Here is a 27,397-nt window from a genome sequence, read left to right on the forward strand (position 1 = left end):
CTGCATCGGCAGGCAGACTCTCAACCACTGCACCACTAGGGAAGCCCCTATAGTTTTCTTCATACAGGTCTTTTGTCTCCTTAGGTAGGTTTATTCCTAGGTATTTTATTCTTTTTGTTGCAGTGGCAAATGGGAGTGTTTCCTTAATTTCTCTTTCAGATTTTTCATCATTAATGTATTGGAATGCAAGAGATTTCTATGCATTAATTTTGTATCCTGCTACTTTGCCAAATTCATTGATTAGCTCTAGTAATTTTCTGGTAGCCTCTTTAGGATTCTCTATGTATAGTATCATGTCATCTGCAAACAATAACAGTATTACTTCTTCTTTTACAATTTGGATTCCTTTTATTTCTTTTTCTTCTCTGATTGCTGTGGCTAAAACTTCCAAAACTATGTTGAATAATAGTGGTGAGAGTGGACAACATTGTCTTGTTCCTGATCTTAGAGGAAATGGTTTTAGTTTTTCACCATTGAGAATGATGTTGACTGTGGGTTTGTCATATATGGCCTTTTCTATGTTGAGGTAAGTTCCCTGTATGCCTACTTTCTAGAAGGTTTTTTATCATAAATGGTGTTGAATTTTGTCAAAAGCTTTCTCTGCATCTATTGAGATGATCATATGGTTTTTCTCCTTCAATTTGTTAGTATGGTTTATCACATTGATTGATTTGCATATATTGAAGAATCCTTGCATTCCGGGGTAAACCCCACTTGATCATGGTGTATGATCCTTTTAATGTGCTGTTGGATTCTGTTTGCTAGTATTTTGTTGAGGATTTTTGCGTCTACGTTCATCAGTGATATTGACCTGTAGTTTTCTTTCTTTGTGACATCTTTGTCTGGTTTTGGTATCATGGTGGAGGCTGATACCAAAGGAGGCTGATGGTGGAGGCTAAAGATATTTTAGAAACAAGAGGTGGGGGATACTAGGGGTGGGAAGGGAAGGGTCTGTCCCTGGGAATATCCAACAGGATCCTGCTTGGTTTCAAGAAGTGTGATGTAATGGAGGAGACCACAGTCCTGGTCCAGAGAGACTCAGCTGGAATCCTAAGTTGGCCACGTACTGCATCACCTTCTCAAAGTTACCTTCTGAACCTTTCTGAGCTTCAGTTTCCTGTATCATTTATTTGTTCAACAGATATTTATTGGGTGCCTGCTATACACTAGGAAATGTGGTAGCTGCTGGGGACAGAACAGACATGGCCCCTGCCCTCATGGACTTTACTGTCTAGACATTAAATAAATTACTAAGTTGATCAATTGATTATGGGAAAGTATGTGGTGCTCTAAAAGCATATGATGGGGAGAAGAGGTATTCTGTTTCTGGAACGGTCCTTGAGAAGCGACACTTAGACTGGGACCTAAAGGCTAAGCAGGGGCCAGCCAGGCCCAAGGAGGTAGGGAAGACGTTTTCAGAAAGGGAAAGTAGCACTTTCAAAGGTCCTTGGGCAGAGAGTGCTTGGTGCAACAGAAGAGCTGGGAGGAGGCCGGTGTGGTTACAGAAAGTGGGCAGGTAGAGGCTGGTATGAGGCGAGGCCCTATGAGGTCCATGTCAGCCCCTGGATAGGATATTCTGAGTGACAGTGCAGTTGTCGAAGGTCCCTGCTGAAGGGCGTGGTGTCGTCAGGTCTGTACTGTTTGGGATCACTCAGGCTTCTGTGTGAGGAATGGGTGTGCTGGGGCAGGAGGGATGCTTAGACACAGGAGGGAGACTTCATGGCTGGGCTTGGACCACGATGTGGCTTAGGGTAGAGCAGATGCAGTGAAGACAGGAGACTGAATCAAGAGCCGCTTAGAAGGACAGGCAGGCTTTGGTCACTGTTGCGTGTGGGGGGCAGGAGGGGTTGAGGATGTCCCCCAGCTCTGCCATGAGGCATGGGGTGAATAGTGCTGACACCCCCCCTCCAAGACAGGAAACTGGAAGAAGGCTGAGTGTGGTGGGAGGAGAGGATGAGGACGGTCTTGGTCAGGGTGTGTTGGGAACGACATAAGATGGATACCTAGAAAGGTTTCTAGGACCAGGAGCCAGGCAGGAGGCTGAGGAGTTGTTCTCTCTCCCCCAAGACCTGCTTCCGCTGCAGCCTTTCTGCTGCTGCGTCATCATCTAGACGCGCAGACCGTGTGGACTGCAGGCCTGTGGGAGCTCCTTCTCAGCCTCCTTTCAGGAGCCTCTGCTTCTGCCTGCTGCCCGTTAAATGTCTTCTGCCCCTGGCCGTCTTCGCTCCCGTGGAGCCAGCTCCCTCTTCATCCCGCCCACTCCTGGCCTCTTGGTCTCTAGGCTCCAGGCCCACCTGCCTATCCCTCTTGCGCTCACATTCAGCGTGGGGGCGGGGAAGGGGTCATCACCATCCCGCATCCCTGTCATCCTCAGCACTGTTACCCTGTTAGAGACCTCAGCATGCTCTTCCCCTCCTCCCCTTCACAGCCCACTCCTGGGTGGTGGAAGCCACATCCTCTTGCTTCTCCCCCAGCCTCGTTCTTGTATCTCTTCTGTTCCTTCTCTTCCCTCCCATGGCCACGGGTTCAGGCTCTGATGTCGGGCACAGCCTCTTCACCATTCTCCTCACTGCTTTCTCCCCACTGGGCACACTCGCCACCCCAAAACCACATCATCCATCCATCACGTGGGGACCAGGAGTCATCTTTCTAAAGCAGGCCTGGGCTTTCACTCCCTGCTGACAAACTGGCAAGTCTACCCGACACCTGCAGGGTAGAATCCATCCCTTTAGCAAGACCACCAGGGCCTGTCTGAGCTGACCGCTAACTTCCTCTCCACGTCCACCCCATCACACACCTCTGCATCCTGCACCTTCATCTGGAGGAAAGCCGACCGCTCCCCAAGCACACCACACCCATTCGGACCCCCTTACCTCCAGATGCCCTGTTTCCTGCCGGGAGCCCCTTATTTTTCTCTCCCTCCAGCACACTCCTACTCCTTTTTCAAGGTCCAGGTTAAGTGTGTCTTCTTTGACCATGATTTTCCTAACCTTAAGTGCAGCCAAGATGAAGCCACTGTGGCTGGGGGTGTAGACACTTCCACCTGCTGTAGACAGGGCCAACGTGGGACTACTGGGGCCGGCAGGCCCAGTGCTTGCTGGGAGTGACATTGACAAATTCCTGCTTGCTGGCTGGCTCCTGTAGCTTATCTCCCTGGTAGTGGTCACGGTGAAGTGATTTACATCAGAAGGAGACAAACCCTGCCTCGAATGTCAAACTTCATAGGCTCCTGCCAGAGAGATACCCAGGGTGGAAATACCGTGTGATTTGATACAACAAACAAATAGCACCGGCAAACTAGATTTAAAGCTAGGCAAGGCAATCTGCCTACCTTCCCTCCCTCCCTCCTCCCTTCACCGGGCCTGGGCACCTGGACTGGAGGTAGTGAAAGAGAAAGGGAGGAGGGGGAGAATAGACCCGCAGCTCCTTTCCTTGGCATCCGAGGCCCTTCACAGCACAGCCCTTGCCTCCCTCCCAGCCCAGCTCCACCATTTCTGCCTTTGCTCTTTGAGTTCACACAGTCCTGACCAAGTCCCTAAATGACGCTCTCACCCCTGCAGCCGCCTTGCTCTTGCCTTTCCGCTGCCCAGGACACCCTTTCGCCTGATCCTACCAGGCAGTCAGCCCTCAGGTGAAGTGGATCCTGCCAGCTCAGCATTCAAAATGCAGTCAGTCACTGACTCCCTCTCACTAGTACCACCTGGTCCAGGCCACCATCATCTCTCTCCTGAACCATCACCGTAGCCTCGACAAGCTCCTTGCTTCTGCCGTCTTCCTCTTTGGTCTGTTGTCTGCATAGCACCTCAAGGGATCCTGTTAATACACCAATCAGATCGTGTCATCTGCCCAGAACCATCCGCTGGCTTCTCATCTCACTCAGGTTAAAGCCCAAGCCCTAACAGTGGCCTCAAAGGTCCTCCACGGGGCCTCGTCCCTGCCACTCTCCTCCTCACTCCAGTGCTCCGGGCCCTTCAACAGTGCCAGGCCTCTGCACACCATGGCCTTTGCACTTGCTGTTCCATCTGGAATGCTCTTTCCCCAGATAACTGTCTGGCTTTCCCTCTCCCTCCTTCAGGTCTTGGCTCAGATGTCAGCTCCTCAGCGAGGCCTTCCCTGACCACCTTTCTGCGATGTCCATACCCCCACTTCCAGTGCAGAATACTTCCCGTCTCCGTTCTGCATTTATCACCACCTCCCTTACCATAGGGTTTACTTATTTATCTTGGGTATTGTCTGTTTCCCTCTGACTGGAATGTAAGCTCCATGAGGGTAGGGATTTTCTTTTGTTTTATTTGCCGACGAATCCCTAGCGCCTAGAAAAGTGCCTGACACATAATAGGCACTCAGTAAACATTTGTTGAATGAATGAATGTTTCAACACAAATGTTGCCTCCTGTGTGAAGCCTTCCCTAAGTCCCATCTGCTATCACTGTGCCTGGACACCTCGGTTATAACAATTCTGGGGAGCCACTGTGCGTGAGAAATACTTGGGGCAGGGATGAAATCAAGCTTTTCATGATGTAGTGCTGGTCCTGGCCCAGTGTCTGGCACACAGTAGGTGCTCACTTAATGAGTGTGGGAGGGAAACATTCATGAGTACCTACTGAGTGAGGTGCCTTCACTTCTGTGCTCATACATACCAGGGAGCTGGCATGTAGAAATGGGCTCACTCTCTTGAAATAGACCGTGACCCTGTAGAACGACATTCGTAAGAATAGTTCAGGGCCACTGAATAAACTCACTTTTATCTCCATCCCACACTGCTTCTGTTTATCCAACTGTCAGCTCCATCTCTCCACGGGTTCATCCCCCGCACACACTCAGCCCTGGTGCCCAGAACTGAACCCTGGTTGCCTTCCGCACCACAAGATGCCCCCCTCCTGGGTTCCCTGCTGCAGGAAGCGGCACCTTTCATCCATCCAGATGCTCGTAGCTGAAGCCTGGAATTCATCCCTCGGGACCACTAGTCCTGTAGATTCTACTTCCTAACTATCTCTCAATCAGATCCTCCCCCCACCCCCCCAGGGCCTTAGCTCAGATCACATCTGGCCTCACCTTGACTTTGGTGACTCTGCACTATCAAGGGCATCCTGCCCGCTCCCCCAGCTCAGACCTCGTCTGTGCCACGGCCACAGTGGTCTTTCTACGACGCAAATTTAATCCTGTTTCCTCACTGCCTTTGATCTTCAAGATGAAGTGGAAAGAAAAGGAGAACTTGGCACCAGTTGGGCATCTAACACGTGCTAGTCTCTGGCTAATGCTCGGTACTGTCACATTAATTATGCCATTCAGTTGTCATAAGAAGCCGTTCTACAGAGAAGCAGAATGAAGCTTAGAGAAGTAAATCAGCCAAGGTCCCGTGGTTGGCAAACTGTGGAACCTGAATTCAAATCTTCACCTTCCTCATCCTAAAATCCATTTTCTTTCCAATATGGTCCGCTGCTTCCAGTCTTTTTGGGCCCAGCACTCTCTGTCCTGGGGCTCCTTCTACATTTCCAGTACCATCGCCCATCATTCCTCTCTGTTCACTCTGTGTTAGGCCATCTAGACCTACTTATCTTAGATATGCCTTGTGCTTTGGGGCTCCCATGCTTATGACCTTTGGTTCTCTTTTCTCATAAATGCCTTTCCATTTCTTCTCTAATGATCTCCTAGTCATCCTTCAAAACCCAGCTCTAATGGCGCCTCCTGCATTAAGCTTTCCCAAACTGACTCACCCAAGCAAAGTAATGTACTGCTTTATCTGTCCTCAAAGTGTGAATTATACTCCTGGGAGACAAGAATGTGTTGGTTAAGAGCATAGGCCCTGTAATCAGACTGTTGGGATTAAAAATCCCAGCTCCTTTAATCACTATACGCTGTGCCTTTGGCAAATAACGGAAACTCTTTGTGCCTTGGTTTCTTTACCTGTAAAATGGGAATAATACTTCGTAGGGTCATGAAATATGTAGAGTAGTTAGAATAGCGCCTGGCACAGTGGAAATGCTTAATAAGCAGTAGCTTTGATTGTTGTTACTCTACTGCCTCTGATACACGTTTGAACCCTGATACTGCATTTTTCCTTTCTTTACAACTTAGTCCGTATCTGTAATACATGATATGCTAAGTGGATTACGGTCACTTACTTGCATACAAGCTCCAGGAGGGCAGGCTTAGGAAATTTGGATGACGTCCACTAAGTCACCCAGCTGGAAGCCCTAGAGGCGGGATTCACATTGAGTCTGCAATAATTGAAAAACCAGTGCTCTTAACTACTTTATGTTGGAGCATGTTCCTTGGATCATTGTTTCTGAATATCAAGTCTCAGCTGGGATTTAGGCTGGAGCAGTGCCACTCCACCAGGATGTGCTGCAGGGATGAGTAAGACGTGGTCCCAGCCCTTGGGGATTCCCAGCAAGTTCAGAACCTAGAGTGGCAGACAGACATGTGACAGGTCACTCAAACAGTGCCAAGTACCGTGTCTGAAGTTGGACACTTTGCTCCAGGAGCACAGAGGAGAGAGCCATTACTAAAAGCTTGGGGAAACGAGGCTTTACCGAGACGTGGCTTTGAAGTTGGCTCTCAAAGCATCAGAAGACTTGCTGTGGACAAGGGGCATCCCAGGCAGAGGGAGCGATGTGAACAGAGCCCAGGAGGTCTGACCACACACAGCACTAGAACAGAGCTGGCCTGGGCCCAAGGGTCAGGAGGGAAGATTGCAGAGGTCCGGCCAATCTGTGACGGGCCTGGAATGCCCTTTGAGTTTTGCCCAAGGGAGCTGTGCTGTGTTTTTGTTTTGTTCCCTCACATCTGAGGTGTACCAAGATCTGGTGGGAAAAAACATCCTGGTCACCACAGTCGTGATCGTGGAAATAAACGTGACAACTGATTTCTCCTTCCTTCCTGGTCATTGCAGAACAGTGTGGTATCGTAGTTAAAAACGTGCTCCAAAGGGCACAGTTCACCCAACTCATTAGCCTAGCTTGTTGGCTGTGTGACCTCAGGCAGGTTACATCACCTCCCTGTGCCTTGGTTTCCTCATCTGTCCATTGAGAGCAGTGATAACTAAAATTCTCAGAACGGGGTCTGGCACGTGATAAGAGCTTTGGAAGTGCTTAGTATCATTGTTATGAGGCCAACTCAGACTAGGGTCTTGGGGCACCCTCTCTGCACGTCATGTCCCAGGACCCTCCCTGCCTCTCGTGGGTGAAGCGCAGGACGAGTACCAGGGCCTGGGAACCTGACCGACTCACGGTGAGCCTCCTGTCTCTGTCCACAGCGGACGACGCATGCGGCGGAACCCTGCGGGGCCAGAGCGGCATCATCTCCAGCCCGCACTTCCCCTCGGAGTACCACAACAATGCCGACTGCACCTGGACCATCCTGGCCGAGCTGGGGGACACCATCGCCCTGGTCTTTATTGACTTCCAGCTGGAGGACGGTTACGACTTTCTGGAAGTCACGGGGACTGAAGGCTCCTCCCTCTGGTAAGCGTGCCTGTCCGCCCCCTCCCCTGTTCCCTGCAGCTGTGGCTTACTGGGATGTGGTCCCCTCAGCGCCTGGACCTGCAGCTGAAGGCCCCTTTGCCACTTCCTCCACCCACTGCTGAAGAGCCTTCCTCTCATCATAATGAGAAGTCACTATGTATTTTTAGAGCTGGGGTAAATTTTTACAGTGATTTTCATATCTGATTTGAAGCACGTCCTTGCTGAAGAATTACAGGATGGGCCTTGGACGAGTGACTTGCAGTAAGACTAACAGTGTTCTGGTCTTAGGACATGGACAGGGTCTCAGTGAAATGATTTGAAATACTGTTCCATTTCTGGAAGCATCCAACAAAGGGAATAGAGCCCTGAGTGGCGGTTGCTTTTCCCATCCCCAGGGCTCTGAGATGGGACAGGCATTGTGTCGCGATTTCTGCGGGAAGGACTAGCCTGCTCTCTATCATTCTGGCTTTACCACTCCGCTGCCATGGAGACCCGGTGTTGGCAGGTTTGGGAAGAGAGGGATGATGAAGGCTCACCAGCCTTAGTTGCTTGTGGTCTCCCAGAGACGTGCCCAGACTGAGGTCGACTTTGGGAGTGTTTAGCTTCCTGTTTGGGTGACAAGCTGTGAGAGTGGTGGTGTGGCGTTCAGAACATGTTCTCGTATTCTCCTGGTGGCTCTGTTATCAGGATAAGGGCACCACCGGGACCTGGGTCAGCACATCGGGAGCCAAGAGAAGGATGCACTTAGGTGTGCTTCTTTGTAGCCTTCGTTGCTGCGCGGCGCTGGGGAAAGCAGGGCTCGGTGCCTGGGACGGAGGCAGAGGAGGTGTCACCGAGGGCTCTGAGAGAAGCGGAAAGTGGTAGCTACAAAAGTCAGGGGCAGATAGCGCCTCGGAAAGGCAGACACAGTGGTCAGTGGGCTGGGGAGGCAGGCGGAGACGGGGAGAAAGGGTGGGAGAGGAAGAGAACAGGTGTCCGCGGATATCGAATACCTCTTTTGTACCAGGTTTCGTGCTATGTTGTAGAAACGCTGGTTGAGAAGGACATGGCCCTTTGAGGGTGAGACAATCAGACAAACCCACAACAGAAGCCAAGTATGACTCTTTGAGAGGGATAAAGTGGTAACAGACTCCTCCCAAATATGGACTTAGAGCTTTGGGAACCGGGAAACTCAAATTTCCTGGTGTACTGGAAGGCATACTGACCTGGGAGTCAGAAGACCTTGGTGTCATCAGCTCGTCGCGTGAACTTGGCCACTTCAGGTCATTTGCTACCCTGGATGGGGTGTTGAGAGGGACATCAGTGAGCTGATGACTAATTGCTGTGTGGAGGCTGGTCCAGGGCCAGGGGCTAGATATTTGGTGCTCAGAGTTGGGGTGGAACTCTAGATGACTCTTCACTGAACTGCACTCCCAGGGACCTGCCCAGCCTGAAGACCTTCTGTCCCCCTGACTCTTTTTGTAAAATACCTATTTTTCTGTTCATAAATGTAATACATATGCTCCTTATAGAAAACACAGAAAATATTAAAAGGTATAAGGAAATGAATAACAAGTATTAACATTTTGATGTATTCCCCTTTGGCCTTTTTGCTTTGCCTAGATCGAGCTAGCTGGCCACTTGCATATATTTTAATATTACAAAATTAGGAACTTAAAATATATCAGTAGTTATGTACTTTTAACTTAACATTATATCATGAAAATTTTTTCCTTGTGTCATGACAGATGTCTCCAAAGTATAATAGGTGTGATAATAGTATTTATTTCGTAAATAAACAGTATTTATTGAGCTTTTGTTATCAATATTTGGCAGGCTAATTCTAAGCTCTTACAGCTATAATTTCATTTCGTCTTCTATGAAGTAGGTAGCATAATCTTCCTCCTTTTACAGATGAGGAAAACGAGGCCCAGAGAGGTTATGTCACTTGCTTGAAGTCACACAGGTAGTAAGGGGCAGAGCTGAGATTCAAGCCCAGGTTAATTGGACTTGAAAGCCCATCTTCTTAGCCAGCCAGCACAGGAATCATGCTATGTTTGTGAAGGATTGTCGGCAGTGTGGCATTCCCTCGTGACACTGACACAATGTACTCCATCAGATCTCTTGAGAGATTGTTTCCAAGTTTTCACTTCTGTAAACAGATAGGAAGATGAATATCCTTGCCGGTTCCCTCTCTTCCAGCCCCAAAGCGTCTTCCACTCACTTGTTTGTCTGCGGGCCAAATGGTCTCCCACAGCTTCTGCCTCCCAGGTGTGGGTGTACACGGTTGTCCAAACTTCTGGAGTGAAGCAAATCTGAAAGATTATTCCTTTTCCTATTCAGTCACTCAGTGGGGAAGGAATTTAGCAGAGGAAATCGTTAAGGGAGTCATTCAGAACTCTTTGCTCTAAGATTAAATTATAATTATTTACCGGGTTGATGCATTGCCAGGCAGGATGCATTTGTTGTTCTAATTTATACCTGCATAGCAACTACGGATAAGCAAACTTGGAGGCTCAGGATGGAGGCTCAGGACGTATGTGCAAAGAACCTGCTCTTTCCCCAGCCCCTCTCCTTTATGTATCCCAGGATTCCTGTGAAAATGTGATGCTCCTGGTTTATAAGTATACTGCTTTTATCAGCATACGTTACGATTTTAGGCTGTTCTCTTGAACCCTGCACCAAGCATAGAAAGACAGCAGATCTTCTTAGAAAAGATGAATTTGAACAACTGGGCATCCCTTTATCTATTGAGAAAAACAGAGATATCTTTGAGAGAAAAAAGTCCGCTATCTCCCTTATTGGGTAGCAGATTCGTGCTGATTCAGAAGAGGGTGGTGGCATAGACTGTCCCTGACTCAGGTTCCACACTGTCCTCCTACCCCAAGGGGGAATATAAACAGGAGAGTTTAAATTAGGGGTTCCTCTGGTTTGGATTTCATGGACTAGTAAAATTTCCAAACAATCGGGGAAGAATAGGGTTGATAATTTTTTATTTTGCTAAGTAAGGATATTAGAGAAAAAAAACACACAAAACCTGCCAACTCCTCAGAACATTATTCCATAAAACAAAGGACAATTCAAAGCCAAAAATACAGCAGGATATAATCAATTGCACTGACATAATGAAAGACAGAGGTGGGAGGAGGGTACATAATAGCGTCGTTTGCCCGTAACTATAAAGTCCTGTGATGTATATGCATCCATCAGTGGATTGCTGATTCCTGTTGTGCTTGTCCATCACTGGCCTCTGGGAATCCCACCATACATGTTTTGAGCAGGAAAAGGTTGTTACTATGGTGAGCACTGAACCCTGTAACTCTGACATGCTGAGAGGGTCTCAAGCATCTTAGACTTACTCTCCCTAAAGTTAATTGCCTTCTTGTGTGTGCGACTGACCAGGAGCAAAAGCTGGGTTTGAACTGACTGAGAGTTACAATCCACATAGTGGATTTGGTATTACTCCCCCACTACACACACACACACACACACACACACACACACACAGCCAAAGGACACACACTCCTCCACGTCATCGCCATATACGCATCACCAGGTCAAACCCCCTGACACATACATACTTCTAGTTCTAGTTCACCGAACTCAATTTAGGGGCCAGATTTTCTGTCACTCATCTTTCTCGGGGGTAGGTGGTGGTCTTTCTTCTGCTCTGACCCAGTCTTGGCAATGACCTTCAGGGAGCCCCATTCCTTCCCCTCCAATTCTAGGTAAATCCTCTCACCACTGCTCCAGTTTCTCATGAGGTCCCTGGATTTTCAGAGGGCTGGGGCTGAGGGATGCAGAAGACTCTTAAAACCCGGGGTTCTGGGTCCCTGGAGGGAATCAGGATCGTGTTATTGTAACGAGGAGAAATAATTGTCAGCCCATTACAGAGCCGGCCTCTCCGTCAAGGAGAAAATCAGTGAGTTAAAGTCCACCCAGAACCTGTCCCCTTCTCCCTCTGCCTCATGCTGGCCTCTCTCCATTGGAGTCTCACCAGACGCTTCCTCTGGGCTACAAGGAAGGAGAGGAAGCCAGACACTCCTCCAAGAACAGGGGTGAGGTCTGTACAGCGTCTCCAGGATTAGGTGTCAAGCCTGCACCTTGGCATCTAACTGGGGAGATAGCAAGCTCGGGAGTCAGATGGACTTGGGCTCAAAACCCAGATCCACTTCTTAACAGCTGTGTAATCTCAGGATATTTACTAACCTCTCTGAACCTCAGTTTCCACATCTGAAAAATGGGGCTCACTTTACCAACCTACAAAGCATATGGAAAGGGATAAGCATGCAAACTGCTGCCTGGTTTATAGTAGGAATAATAGTCCTGGGATGGGGACAAGAGGCAGGGGCTCACTCTTTGAGGGGAAAAGGGTAAGAAGAGGCATCTCCAGCCACTCAGAGCCTCCCATGAGGCCATCTCCCAGCCTGCCACCAGTGGCATCTTACCAGGCAGAAAGGCACACACAGGCTGGTCACTCTGCCTGATCCAGCTCCCAGGGGAGTTGCCTGGAAACCAGGTAAGGCAGACTGGCAGAGAGCCCCTGGGTCAGACTAGAGGATGCCCTTGCAAAGGTCAGAAGGTGGAGGGTGAAACTGTCTTCCCAGAGCTGCACTTTGTGAGCACATTGCGGGCGGCATCACCTCTTCTCTGCCTGGACCCAGCCCCAGGCTGGCCAATTCGCTGCTTTTTAGAAAAGCAGAGGAAGGTTCAACTCATTCAGCTACCAATGGCTACTCTGTGCCGGACTGGAAGCAGGGGCGCTCCCCCGGAGCCTGGCACAGCCCCTGCCCTCAGCGGCCTGCAGATTTGGAGAGCAGGGGCAGAGTGTATGGAAAGGATATCCAGGAGAGCACTGCAGAGAGAGGGGAGGAACATCTCTACCTGGGACCTGCTCGCTGTCTCTGATTAATGAAGATGCAGTTTGTAGGGCCTTCCTCCCTCCTTCGCTCCTCCCCTTCCGCTGTCTGCCCCCACCCCCTTGGCAATTTCCTCCTATGGCAGGGAGGGCGTGCAGGGCATGACCTGCACTCGGAATTGAAGCCGCCCTTTTCTGGGGGCCAGCAGAAGTGTCAGCCACCGGCGTGTGTTTGTTGGGGGTGCGTATGGCTCCGTCCCACACCTGGGATGTCTGTGTAGACCCCAGGACCACTCTCCCATCTTCTGTGCGTCAGTCTCTGCTGTGATTCCCAGCCTCTCTTCCTTGCTTCCTTCAATATACTTCAATTTTCATTCTTTGTTTCACTCCAGTCATTTGGGATCTGCTGCCCATTCTCTGTGTGCCCACACCCCCAAGCCAAGCTCCCCACAGACCTCTATGTGACAGACTTGCCTCCACCAAACATGTAAAGTAGGAAAAGGAAGGAGAACACACTGCAGGGCTTCAGAGGAGCACATTGTCCTGGGGCTCCAGGCGGGGCCTGCAGTTGAGTTGGACCTTGAAGGGTGGGTACCATTTTGATATGGGAGATGGAGATGAGGGGGCGGGTGGGCATCATTCTAGGACTGCTGCCTGGGCCTCCTGGCCAATGTAAGAGCTCCCTTCCCTGATCTAGGAAGTGGTCCCAGGGATTCTCTAGTGAAGATTTTCTCCACCGTTCCCCCACCCTGGGGCTCTGACATCTACCTCTGAGCCTTGGTGGCCCCTTCCACCTGGAGAAGAATAGAAGAAAGTCCACTCCACTGTCTGGAGTTCCCAGGTCCTGCCCCCAGGGCCACCCAGTAGACTTCAGCTGTTTTTGAAAACAGAACTTCCCTGGAAAGCAGGTTCAACCTACTCTCTGAATTCAACTTTGAGGGGTTTTCTTTACCTTGTTTCCCTTCACTTGTTTGCTTTTGTTTTTATAGGTAGGGATACAAAAACTCCCATCTACTTTAGAGACATTCAGTTTGAAAATTTTGCTAGTAACATTTTATCCTCTTGAAAGACTGAGTTTTAATTGTTAAGCATTTTACACATGGAATTTGAGCCAACTAGAACCATTTGATCTCAATGACTTTTAACTAGCTATTTCATTCAGGAGTCATTAGATTCAGATATAATTAGAATGAGAACAGCATGCCAATGGGGATTTGTTAATAATAACTACTCACTTATTTATTCATTCACATATACTTTGTCAAACCATTGGTTTAGATCATTTTGGTTCTTTGTTACTTTTCCCCTGTTTATTTTTGGTAATCATTTACTGCCAGCCTTCTATGAACTAGGCTCTGCTAGGTGCTAGGGAGACAAAGACACAGTCCCATCCCCAAGGAGTTATTTATTTACTCCACAAATGTTTAAGTAATAGCCATGCACTGTACAGGACCCTGGAGCTCACAGTTAGGGTGAAGAGGCAGCATATAATTAAGTGCTTTACAATCTCATGTGTTAGGTACTTTTCTAAGAGGTATACAGAAGTTCCCATAGGGGCTAAAAAAGAAATGTAATAGCTAGGATTCTTTTGGTTCAAGACACAGAAACCCACCTGCAGCTGACTCAAGCTAGAAAGGGAATATGTTGTCTTCTGTAACTGAAAAGTCCAGGGACTGGCTACAGGCACTGCTGGATCAAGGCGTGCAGCTATCCACAGCTGCAGATGTCCACAGTTGCTTCTCCCCCTCCCACAGCTTTGTTCTCCTGTGGGTTGGCTTCAGTCTCAGTCAAGCTTTACCCGTGAAGTAGCAGGGGTGACTGCCATCAGCTTCCTCCATCCTACTGGTGTAGCAATCCTAGCAGAAAGGAAGTGTGTCTTTCCTAATGGTTCCACAAAAGCCCTCAGATGATTCTTGATTGGACCAGATTGGATCATGTGCTCCACCCTCAATATCAGTATAGCTAGAGAATGTCCTCATTGGCCACTCCCAGGTCACATGACTATCTGTCCTGCCCACACCTCTGACTGGGAGTGGAGAAGAGGTGGGTCACCAAAGGAATACAGGGTCACTGGGAAGACGGAAACAAAGGACGTCCTCTAAAAAAAGGTCTCAGTCTTCCGTCACGATGGAGGGGCTGCTGGGAGGACTCAGATAAATGAGTCCCAGAGGGGATGACTTTTGAGTTGAACCGAGGGGTGAGTAAAAGCTTGCCACCGGCTTGGAGCAGGAAGGTCTTGGTGTGTTTGGAGCTTTGCAAGTGGGGGGTACAGGGTGCAAGAAAGCAAGGACAGGATATGAGGCCTGAGATGAGCACAGGAAGAGCATGGGTCATGAAGAACCTTGTCCCCATGTTCATAAGCTGGGAGAGGATTCCACAGACTGCAGAAAGCTATCGAAGTATTTTAAGCAGAGAAGTAACATAATCACACTGAACCTTAATTGGGTTCAACTAGAAGCCTCAGAAACCAGCTATAAAACTCTGTGACCCCTCAGGCAAGAGATCATCCAGCCTTGAATTATGGCAGTTGTAAAGGGATGGAGCAGAGGAGCTGACATCAGAAAACACCTCAGATATAGAATCAGCTGCTTTGGGGGCTTCATTGGAAAGGAGGAGTGAAGGCAGGGGAGGAGTCTGGAGTGAATCCCAAGTTTCTGGCTAGATGACTGTGGTAGGATCATTTACCAGAGGAACACAGTGGAAGGAGCAGTACTGAGGGACGGTGATGCTCGCTGGCTTCCCCAGCATGAAATGGGCACAGAGAGAGAAGTTAAGGCCATAGCAAGGAAGGAGATACAGGGACACAGGTGCCCTTGGTTACCGATGCACAGTCTTTGGGATAAGACTAGTGGAGATGGTCATGGGACGATCAATAGCTATGGCTGAAAAGTTCGGTACTTAAATAAATACTCTGGCAGGGCCTTGAGAAGTCATCTTCAGGATCAGCACCAGCATCATCTTCATCAAGAGTGTCTCCTTCAACATCTCGGTCAGGCTTACCAGCTCCATCTTTACTGCCATCATTTTTCCATCATAATTCATTCACACAAACTACCTAAGCCCTTCTATTGTCTGACGTTGAGCTTGGCACTGGGAATACAATGGTGGAGGAGACAGATAAAGCCCCTGTCTTTGTGGGACTTCTGGTCTACTTGGGGGAAACTGACATTAATAAAAGAATCACAAAATAAATGTAAAATACACTTGTGATAAGCACCATGAAGGAAGTGAACAGGATGGGGAATAATAGCGATGGAGACCTTATTAAGATAAAGGGGTCAGGGGAGGCCTCTCTGAGGGGGTAGGATCTAAGATTAAGACCTGACTACTGAGAAGGAGCCACCATGGGAGGAACTCAGGATCAGCATTTCAGGCAGAGGGAATTGCACATGTAAAGGCCTATCGTCACAATGCCCTATTTTCCTTTGAACTTCATACAGGGAAGTGGCGTAGGCCTATGCCTGTCCTCTGGGGTTTCAGACTGTTTGAATGCCAGGAGCAAGGCAGGGTTAAGGTGTCGGGGTGGCAGAGATGCTCAGAGATGCAGCTGAGCTGGCAAGGGGATGGGCCTATTCCAGCCAAGACTCAGAACCTCCCGCCTTGCTGTGGGTCTGTGACACCCTTGCTTCCCTCTCCTTTCCTGCCCCATCACAATGCTTTAAGCCAGCCCAAGAAGCTGTTCTCTTCTCATGGAGCCCATGAAATTGCATCTGTTGTCTCCATCAGGAGCCAGCCCATAAATAACCAGCCCTTTAAAATCTCATCTCCCGTATCAGAGATGGAAGTAGCATTACTGGCTCCGCAGCCGAGCAGTGGGAAGGGATTAGTGCCCCAGCGTGCTGCTGGCAGAACAGGCCCGGAGAGCTGGGGAGTGAGGCTGGGGCTCCCGCACATGCCACAGGGTATCAACGTGACTTCCTTGTTTGCATCACTGAGAACTTGTTCTCGGGAAGGGAACACGAGCCGCAGCTGGAAGGGGCAGGAAGTGAGCCAGGGCTGTTCGCTGTCGGCTCGTCGGCTCCTCTAGAGCTGGCGATTCAGCCAAGTTCTGTGTGTGGGAAGCCGAGGTCAGACAGCTGGCCTGTACCCCGTGGGTCTGACTGCATGCAACAGGTTGGTAATAAGTACGGCGTCTGCGTGGTGGCCCGTGCCAGGACCGTGAAGGGCACCAGACAGCAAGATGCGCTTGCCGCCCTCTCTTGAGGAGCTGCCAGATGCCTGATGGTGCCGCTAAGTCAGAAGGAAGGAGCTGCCCCCTTCCAGAGGCCCATCATTCTGGTATGATCTGCCTTCCAGAATGATGTTAGTTCGTTCTCAACGTTCAAGGCCCCAGTCCTGGTCTTCTTCTTCGCACTTGGCCACAAATGTTTGTTGTACTCACTTTTGGCATCACCTAGCCCATGTTTCACACTGGCTTTTGCCTGTCCCTTGCTCTTACAGTCTCTTCTGGCTTCCTAAGACCGCCCTACCTCCCTGGTTGTAGCCCTGAGCTTATATTTCTTTTAATCCCAGCTTCTCCTCATCCAGTGGCTGGTGTGTGACACCCACAGCCTCACCAGGGAAGCAGTATTCACAGAGAAAACTAGCATTGGACAGTCTGATAAAATGGCAGATGGTCACTGTTGAGCTCAACAGATTCCATCATTTGGGAAAGGAGAGGGCAGGCTTGGTTTGAAAAAAAGGTGAGGCTTCACGGAATAGTAGAACTCCAGTGTCCCTGAGAACTTCTCATGTACGTTCTTGGACGAGTGGTCTATCTTGGCTGCCTCTAATTCTTCTGTCGCCAATAATTCCCACCTACTTCACCATGCCTTCTACCCCCAGCCTTGCCCTGAAACCATTCCTATTAAGATCATCATGAGAGAACCAACCCCCACTCCAAACACTACCACTTCCAATGCCAACGCCAAAGGATCGTCTTTAGGTCTCATCTTACTGGATACTTCTACATTCCTTTACGGTGTTGGTTATTTCTCCCTTTGGAACTTTCCTTTCTCTTTTTTTTTCTCGAGCTACTGTCTGTGTTTCTTCTTGACCCCTCTGACCGTTCCTTCTCTGTCTTCTTTGGTGACTCCAAGATCCTGCTCTTGTCTTCCTGCTCTGTCCATTCCACACATTCTTCCTGGGTAAACTTATCTGTTCCTGTGGCTTCAGATAAACCACCTGTCTCTTTACAACTCTCAAATGTGGCCCCCTAGCCTGGCCTCCCCACTGAGCATCAGACTGTGGAGCCAGCTCTTGTTGGACAGCTCCACCTTGATGTCCCCCCAGTGTCTCCAACTCGACAGGTCCCAACTTCACTCATAATCGACGACTAACATGGTCACAGGGTTTGTTTCCTTTCTTAGTTTACGGCACCGCCCTCTACCAAGTCATCCAAACTCTGGGAATCATCCCCGTCTAATCCCTCTCCCTCACCAGCCACATTCAATTAATTGCTAAATTCTCCCAATGTACCTCCTATAGCATATCTTGCCGTCTTTACTACCACTCCCCCAGCTCAGCCCATCATCTTTTCTTCTTTGTGGGTTGTAATAGCCTCCTTGCTGATTGCTCAGCTTCTTGTCGCTCTCCAATTCATCTTCCCTGCTGCTACCAGAATGGTTTAATTAAAATGCAGATCTGACATGCTAAGCCCCAGGCAAAAGCTTTCAATCATCTTCCATTGTCTACAGAATAAAATTCCAGCCCTTCATAGGCCCTCCTTGATCCAGCCCTTGCCTCCCACCCCAGTCTTGTCTCCTGCCACTTCCTTCTTTGAACTTCATTAACCCTAACGCTCATTGGTGTAACACCACAAAGTTTTATTTCTCGCTCATGCTACACATTCATCATGAGAGTGGCTCTAAACCACATAGTCATGTGGGGGCGGGCGGTGGGTGGGGAGGCTGGTATCCAGGCTCTAGGATCTTATAGCTCCACCATCAAAGAGAGTAGAGAATCTAGCATGGGCTTTTCACTGCCCCAGCCCAGATATGATACGTATCACTCCCACTCATGTTTCATTGGCCAAAAGTAGTCACATGGTCCAGCCTAGCCATAAGGGAGCCTGGAAACATGATAGCAGATGAAATGGTGGGTGAGCCAATATCTCTGCCGCACCTCACATTTCAGTAGACAAATGCCCTCGCTCCTGCCCCTCCCATTATGCTCCAGCTCTCATATTCTCCAAGGATTCCCTGCTAGAGACATCTTCTCTTTCTTGCACTCATCGTTTTTCTCTTCCCTCTTAAACACTGCTTAATATTAAAGAACATAGAGACATGTTCTAATATCTACCATCTGAAGTCAAAACAAAAACAGCACGCACCAGACTCCTCCATCTCTCAGCCCCATTCAGCTACAGCCTTGGGAAGATTGCCGGTGAACAGTGTCACTCCTCCATCTTCATCTGACTTGCCTTCTTGGGAGCATAACACTGGCCATCTGTCCTTAAACTAGTTCTTTCTCCTAGCTGACTTAAACCACGTAGCTAGCTGTCTATGGCCATTCCTTCTCTGTCTCGTTTGCTGTCTCCTCCACAGTTCAACCCCTGTCCACCCTTTACATGTGGACTGCCCAGGGGGCCCTGGGACCCTCCTCTTCTCCATTTACCCTCCCTCCCAGGTAATCTCAATGAATCACAGGTTGGCTTTCAAAATCATCTATACGCCAGTGGCTCTCAATTTCAATGTCCAGCCCTAAGGGACCTTTTGGGCTCCATATATATGAACAGGAATCTCAAAATCTCAACAGGATCTCAAAATGAACACTTTGAAACAGACTTTTTTTTTTAATTGTGATAAAATAAGCGTAATGTAAAACTGACCATTTTAATCATGTTTAAGTGTACAATTCAGTGTCATTAAGTACATTCACATTGTTGTGCAACCAACACCACTGTCCACCTATAGAACTTTTTTTGCCTTCCCAAAGCGAAGCTCAGTACTCATTAAACAATAACTCCCCGTCCACTCCCATCCTCTGGTAACCACCATTCTACTTTCTATCTCTATGAATTTGACTACAAGTCATACAATACTTGTTCTTTTTGTGGTAGCATAATGTTTTCAAGGTTCAGCCACACGATAGCATGTATCAGAATTTCATTCTCTTTTAAGGCTGAATAATATTCCATGGTCTGTATATACCACATTTTGTTTATTCATTCATCTGTCCATGGACATAGGACAGCCCTTCTCCCCCTAATCTCTCCTCTCCCAGCCTTCTCCACCTCTGTCTACTCCCCAGAAGAAGCTGCTCTGCCCATTCTATGCCACCGGCATCTGGCTGCTCAAGGGCCTTGTCTCCCAGCTTCTACCCCTGCTGTAGTCCATTCTCCATAAAGCAGCTGGAGTGCCTGACATTTACACATCACATCATGTCTCCCCTGTTTAAGGCTTGCCAATGCCTTCCCATCATACTTAGAATAAAATCCTACAAGACTATGGGTTTACTGCCCACTTCTTTGACTTCCATCCTATCACCCACACCCACGCACTGCACCCCAGCTCCACTTGCCTCCCTCCTGCCCCTTGGATGGGCTAAGCAGATTCCCTCCTGGGGCCTGCACTAGCTGTTCCCAGGGTTTAAGATCCTCTTTCTTCATAGGTCAAAAACAAACAAACAACAACAACAACAACAACAACAAAACCACAAGAAAAAACACAAAAAAGACCTGGCTGTTTTGAAATGCAGAGTTCCATTTAAATTTCCCTTCCTCAAAAAGGCTTACCCTGTCCATGCAACCTAAAGGAATCCCTCACTAACACAACATCTTGTTTTATTTTAGGTATTTGTCAGTCCCTGATGTTTTGTGGCTTACTTATGGATTTGTCTTTTTTCTGTTCCCTCCCTTCCCCCGCCACTGCCTGCAGAACCCTGAAAAGCTGTAAAGGCGGGGCTTGGCACTTAGTAGGTGTCCAAGACCGGCTTGTTGGGAGGAGAAACTTGCTTCCGCCTCACCAGTAACAGTGTCCTGGGGCTAATTGCAAAGGTTAACATGGAGCCTCTCCACCAAGTATTTTAAGTAATAACCTTCCTGGGGGACATTTGCAAATTAGCCCTGACTCTTGCTGATTACTCATCCTAAACTCGGTCTGATTAATAATTAATCAGCAAACTGGTCGGCCAGGGCAGGTTGATCAGTGCTAGAAAGGATCTTAAATTATGCAAGTCACTTGGCCAGTCTTAAAAAAATAAAAAGCTCAGCAGTCGGCAGAACTGAAGAGGTTTGATTGCAACGTGAGTGAGGTTAAGTTTTCTCAGTTGTTGTTCTCCCTTTTTGTCTTTTTTTTTTTTCCTTTTGACTAAGAAATCAATTAGGCTCAAACTTGCCACCTCAGAGAGAGACTGTGGAGCACAGAAATAGAAATGTGTTAAATATCACTCTTTTTTGTTCCTTCCCTTCAAAAGAGTTTGGGTCTGGGAGACAGAGGTTAAAATTAGCCAGTTTGTTAAGCAGATGCCTGTCTGGCACCTGATGTCAATTTCTGAAGCCACGTCAGTTTCAGCTATCCCTTCACTTACTCTGACCGGCAGCACACTGGGCCTGGCAGGAAGGAGAGAGGTTTGATGAGCACTTGCTCTCTCCGCCTGCCTCGGTTGGGGCAGAATCAATTTGCCGGCAACCTGTCGCACCAGGAGTCCTTCTTGTGCTCTTTGCCTCCTGCCTACAGACCCCAGGGAGACAGGAAAAAAGGCAATCAGGGTGATGAACAGGCTCCCCACTGCAGGAGTGAACCTGGTGACCGCCGGGGACCCCTTTTATCCTCAGTCTGCAGCCTCCATCCTCCCAAGGCTGGTCCTGCATGTCTTGCGTGTGGCTCCATCTTTCTCCTCCAGATTCCTCTTCTGGTCACTGGTGCTTTGGCCAAGGGGGAGATTCAGAGAAAGCAGAGCGATCCGTTGACGTTGCTCTCTGGGCCAGAGGAAAGCCAGGGATATAGGATTTAGAGCAGTTAGTGCAATCCCGATGCCCGTTAGAACCAACACCCAGATTAACTAAGTCAGAATGCCCAGGGGGTGGGGGCTTCCCTGGTGGCGCAGTGGTTGAGAGTCCGCCTGCCGATGCAGGGGACACGGGTTCGTGCCCCAGTCCGGGAAGATCCCACATGCCGCGGAGCGGCTGGGCCCGTGAGCCACGGCCGCTGAGCCTGCGCGTCCGGAGCCTGTGCTCCGCAGCGGGAGAGGCCACAACAGTGAGAGGCCCGCGTACTGCAAAAAAAAAAAAAAAAAAAAAAAGAATGCCCAGGGGTGGGAGCTGGGCATCAGTATTTGTAAAGCTCCCATGGGATCCCCATGTGCACTAAAGTGGGGGACCACAAACGGGTGGAGGGTAGGAAGCTTTGGGGAAAGAGGTTACGAAGGACATCAAAGAATGAAGTAGGAAATGGGCTGATCAGGAGTTCACTGTCTTCCCCAGAAATAGAGGGACATCTGTCTGTCTTGTGATGGGCAGGGGAGAAGAGGTGGCAAGACACAGCAGCTTCCAGGAGCCCCAAAGCTCCTGATCTCTCTCAGTTCTACCCCCGATTAAAAAAAAATACCCTCTAGAACGCACCCCTTGTTTCCCAAATTGTGATGCACCAACCAACTCCCTGAATCAACAAACTTGCCTAGAAGGCGTTCGGGAATGCAGATTCCCAAGTCCTACCCCAGACTACTAACTCCAAAATTTCTGAGGATTGAGCCCAAATTCAGTATTTGTAACTATTTTCTCAGGTGTTTTGAAGTAGATGAAAGTTTGAGGGCCACACTGGGCCTAAACAGAACTCTTGCCAGGGCAATAATAGGGTGTGGGTGGAGTTTTGCCCATTAAGAAACGCTCCATCTTCTTATGAATGGCTCTGTTATCGAATTTCTTGGCATGGAAATTCCCAGATATATATATATATATATATATATATATATATATATATATATATACACACACACACACACACACGGGTTTCCATATATATATATATATTTTTAAATAAATTTATTTATTTTATTTGTTTATTTTTGGCTGTGTTGGGTCTTCATTGCTGCACGTGGGCTTTCTCTAGTTGCGGTGAGCGGGGGCTACTCTTCGTTGCAGTGTGAGGGCTTCTCATTGCGGTGGCTTCTCTTGTTGCAGAGCATAGAGCGCAGGCTCAGTATTTGTGGCACATGGGCTTAGTTGCTCCACAGCATGTGGGATCTTCCCGGACCAGGGCTCGAGCCCATGACCCCTGCATTGGCAGGCGGATTCTTAACCACTGCGCCACCAGGGAAGCCCCTCCTGGGTTATGTTTGACTTACATGTTTGGTTATGGTTTATGTACAAGGCCAGGCGGGCACATCTGTTACCTAAAACAAAGCACACTGACTCCTAACCGACTTTATGAATTTATTTAACAAATGTTTTTGCCCGCCTGCTCTGTGCTGGGTTCTGTGATAAGCCCTGTGGTTACAATGCTGAACTAGAACGTCTCAACTCTCTGGCTTTGAAGTCTAGCCTCACGTTCTTATCTGCCTGGTGGAGGCCCACACAAAAACTGTTTCCTTTGTGTGTGAAATCCTGAGACCTGATAGCATCTCTGCCTTCCCTCCCCACCCACCCGCCCTGGACTCCTGCTGTACTGGCCCAGGCCACTTCTTCTCTAGCGTCCTTCTCCCAACATGAACTCTTGAAGAGCACGAACTTGCCCCAGCATCCCTGAATCCTCAGTACTCAGCCGAAATCCTGGCAACAGGCAGGCATCAAGGTTTGCTGACAGTTTGTTGAATAAATAGAGCCTCTGACATCTTAGAATCTCAGCACCCTCCTCAAATCCCCGTCTCACCCCACCAGAAAGAAAGGCAGGTAGCACTTTGTCCCACCTACCTGGTCTCAGAGTCTTTGGCAACGGGACAGATACCACCATAAGTCAGCAGGCAAATATCTCTTGTTCGCCTCAGTGAGCCAGTAGGTTCCTGTGCTGAATGACGTCACATATGTTGTCTCCGTGAATCTTCGTCAGCATCTACAAGTTAGGTATCACACCTTGCAGAAGAAGACATTGAGCCTCGGAGGCTCCGCATCCTCTCCCCACACGCTCTCCTCTCCATCTGGGTTCTTCCCTTTCCATGCTCTGTGCACACCACTCTTGGGATAATTCCTTGCCCTTAGAGCAGGCTCTGGTGCTCTCTGTCTGGCCCTTTCGAGTCTCTGATTATCTGCTCCCTCCTGCCTTAATAGACCTTCAGGGGTGTAACGATCTTTAAGAGCTACAGGGTGTCAGGCCGTGTACCAAGGCTTTCACATGCATTACCTCATTCTATCCCTATGAAACTCTTGTAAAGAATGGACCATCATCCCTATTTTTCAGGTGGTAAAACTAAGACTCCAAGAGGTTAAGACACCTGTCAACAGTCATACAGCTAGTGAGCACCTGGGACAGGAGTTGGACGCCGCCCATGCCACTCTAAATTCTGGTCTACTGCCCGTCTCTCCTGCTCCTTGAACTCTGATGCATTTTCTGCTCTGATCCCATCATTCAAGTGGCTTTTTGGGTCTCTCTTTTTGAGTCTTGGGTCCTCTCTTTCCTCCCTCTACAGGCCTGTAGAGTCAGTCCTGGGTCCCAGCCAGCAGAGGGAGGCCCCTATCCTCTGTGCACTGCTGATGCCTCCAGTATTGCATCTCCTGCTCAGTTCTCCTCACGTCCCAGGATAGTCCCAGTTGCAGCAAGTCCCTGGCTCTTGAGCTAAGCATTGAGTTTTCCCTAGAATTACACTGGAGTCTTGCTCTGTTCCTAAGACAGGCCATTGAGACTTACAGGCTGCTTCCCATGGAGAAGGTAAGGGTAACGCGACTTCTGCCCAATGCTTCTCCCCTCTCCCAGTTTTCCCTCCTGCATTCTATACTGCCAGCTCCATGAAGGAGATGTGAAACCTCGTTGGAGGATGTTTGTGGCAGGTCGCCTGGAGAATGCTTGGCCAAAAGGCGTGTGGGCTGCTAAGTCCCAAGCTGGGTGCTGAGTACCCCCGGCCCCATGCTGGGTCCCCAATTAGGCTTGATCCTCCTACTTGGATACCTGTTGCCCTTCCCCCATGATGCCACAGCTCCAGGTGTCCGTGGCCCAAGTCAGGAGGTAGCAAGGGCTCAGCCTGTTCTACCTCCAGTTCTGGTCCCCGAGCCCAGATCTGCAGACCTGGCTGAGAGAGGGACCATGTATCAGGGTCTCCCCTTCAGCAGGGGAGGACTCCAGGACTCCCTGCTCACCCCTGAACCTCAAGAAAGGCAGAGTTGAGCAAGAGAAAGAGCAGGGATTTAGGAGTCAATGTTGGGTTCAAATACCAGCTCTGCTGCCAATAAACCACGTGACCTAAGTTAACTTACGCTCTGGGGGCCTTGCACAGAGTTACAAGAAACATTTGGCAAGAAAGACTGAACAGGCCCAGCTTCCCAGCCTTTAAATCCTGCTTGTGTCTTTCCTCTGACCTTGCATGGCTGAAGTACCTGGAAGGGCCTCCCTCCCTCTCCCCCACTCCTGGAGCCTCCCAGCAGGTGCTCCAAGCAGACAGCTGCACAGGCTCCCTTCAGAGATTCCAAGGTGTTGTGGGTCTCAGCCTCTGCAGCTGATTGGTCAGGGTGGCAGCTGCAGGCTGGCCCCCAGCGGGAGGCCACAGCAGGAGGTTTTCATGACCCTCTGGGCCAGGCAGCTGAGGTCCCAGGGCCATTTGGCAGGACCCTCAAGGGCACGCAGAGACACACAGGAATGAACAATATGGCTTTGGCTTCTCCCTCTGAGCCGGTGCTCAGCTTTCCGAACTTCAGCGGCCCCAGTTTTATAAGGCAGGTGGCGGGTCCCCCTCTCCCCCCAGCCACGCCCCCTTCTCCCCCGCAGCCCGCTGGGAACCTGCGGCTTGTGCACAGAGACTTTCTAACTTTTCACGTATAAACGCAGCACCACAGACTCCCCTCCAGCAGGAGCCGCCCCCTACAGTGATTTTTCTGGAACTGGGAGGGTTTGAAGAAAAGACAAGTGTTCTTGGTAGAGCGTCAACTACGTTCCAGGCATCTACACTCATTATTTCCTTCGCATGTTCAAGTAACTGTGAGAAACTGAGACTGAGCAAGGTCATGTGGCCAAGGTCACAGAGCTGGCAAGTCGCAGACTGAAGCCAGGGCCCCTTGCCTTCCAGCCTCTTGGTTTTTGTGCCCCTCTGGATTGGGGTGGGAATTCCAACCCGGAAGAGACTTTGGGTGTCCTGGAAGGATGCCCCCAGGCCTACAGCCTCAGCTCGCTCTCCTTCCCCTGGTTTGGTCCTTGTCTTTTATTTTTTTCGGTACGTGGGCGGGCCTCTCACTGCTGTGGCCTCTCCCGTTGCGGAGCACAGGCTCCGGATGCGCAGGCTCAGTGGCCATGGCTCACGGGCCTAGCCGCTCCTCGGCATGTGGGATCTTCCCGGACCGGGGCACGAACCCGTGTCCCCTGCATCGGCAGGCGAACTCTCAACCACTGCGCCACCAGGGAAGCCCGGTCCTTGTCTTTTGAGCTGTACTTGGTAGGAGCTTTGGACAGGCTTCCCTGCTCACCGAGGCCTCAACTGCCGCGTGCTGCCAGCTCCCTAGCGGACGCCCCATGAGCACAGGACAGACTGCCGGCAGCCTTCCCCTGCAGGAGAGCCCTGTCACTGCAGACAAATGGCCCTGTCATCCAGCCATGTCCTCCCCATTGCTGGTCTGTGGCCTGAGTTGTCCAGATAACTCTTTTCATTTGATGTTGTCTTTACGGATGCCACAAAGGTCCCTGGGCAATGACAGCCTAGCCATTGCCCCAACCAAGAGGAGACGCAGGCAGGCCTGCTTCCTGGCTTCTGTGTGCTGCCTGTTAGGCTCTCATAATTGTCTGAATCTGTCAAGCTCCATCAGGTGACATTTTTCACATAAAGGCAAATGTCCTCTAGGCCACGCTCTGAGCTGGGGATGGCATCCCGAATGCTGATGTGACCTCCATCCTTCCACCAGCGATTTCCTTCACAGTTGCCCATCTTCTCCCAACCCTTGCCCCACGATGCCCTTCTAAGCTCCCCTAATCCCCCCAATCCCTCTTCTTGTAATTATCCTCCCCCAGCCCTTCCCCCGGCTCCCCTCTACCCCCCACCCCATGCCAGTGCCTTGGCAAGTAATTGCTTTCACAGGGAAGTTGACAAGTCTCTGGCGACTCCTAGCCCGGCTGGGAAAGATTCATTATTCTGTATCTGGAAATAACCAGGCCCATCAGCCCAGGGCTGAGATAACACCAGTGTAAAAATTCTCTGTTCAGGGGAATTAATTAGGATTCCTTATGAAAGATCCAATTAGGCAAAAGGGCATTTTTATCTGTGATAGTCAGCTGCTTCTATTTTGCTAAAGCCATAACTCCAAGTTTAAAAAAAGAAAAGGAGAAAACCAGAGGCTGTGTTTTCCTCTAAAACAATTCACTCTTTCAGTGTCAGTTATGTCTTCATCAGGATGTGAAAATAGATGTTCTCATTCAATTTGCAATGCTTTATCTCCTCAGAGTCTAGTAATGACCCCACTATATCCCTTTAGCAAGAACCACGGCCCCAGATGGGTATTTGGGGAGTGGGGACGTTTGGTTAGGATGGCTGCAAGAGAAACAGCGTTTTTTTTAGCAACCCAATTCGCGGGCTGGCAGGAAATGCCGGCTCTGCCGCATTCTGTCCCTGCGACCTTGGGCGAGGCATTTAACCTCTCTGAGCTTCAGTCTCCTCTCTGAATCTATCTCCCAGGGCCACGGAGAGGGTTAGGAGTAAATTGGTGCAATATAATAAACAGACTAAGAACCAGCTCTTGACTGGGATGACCTTTCATCACATGTACAAGCCAGGAGTCCCTGGACCAGCCCACCTCTCTGAGCCTTGGTTTCCTCATCTGCAAAATGGGAGAGAAATCCCTCCTCCAAGGCTCTGGGAGGATTAAATGAGAATGGGTGAAGGCACCCTGCCTATGGAGGGCGCTTAATACATGTTTCTCAAACCTGAATCAACCCATTTTGTATTTCCCTCAAAGAAGCCTAGTGGGTTTCCCTGGTGGCGCAGTGGTTGAGAGTCCGCCTGCCGATGCAGGGCCACGGGTTCGTGCCCCGGTCCGGGAAGATCCCAC

The 27,397-nt window shown here is 49.6% G+C and overlaps 1 protein-coding gene across 1 annotated transcript in view; it reads left to right on the forward strand.

The window, feature by feature from the left end:
* Positions 1–27,397, forward strand: part of CSMD2 (CUB and Sushi multiple domains 2) — a 668,027-nt gene that overhangs the window by 241,184 nt on the left and 399,446 nt on the right. Inside the window, exon 5 of the mRNA XM_027109194.1 lies at positions 7,259–7,466. Coding sequence (XP_026964995.1) covers positions 7,259–7,466 — 208 coding nt within the window. The remainder of the gene's footprint in view (positions 1–7,258; positions 7,467–27,397) is intronic.

The sequence above is a fragment of the Aethalodelphis obliquidens genome, unplaced genomic scaffold (assembly GCF_003676395.1).
Source record: "Aethalodelphis obliquidens isolate GAN/ISIS:26980383/991018 unplaced genomic scaffold, ASM367639v1 scaffold9, whole genome shotgun sequence".
In the NCBI taxonomy this organism is placed as follows: domain Eukaryota; kingdom Metazoa; phylum Chordata; class Mammalia; order Artiodactyla; family Delphinidae; genus Aethalodelphis; species Aethalodelphis obliquidens.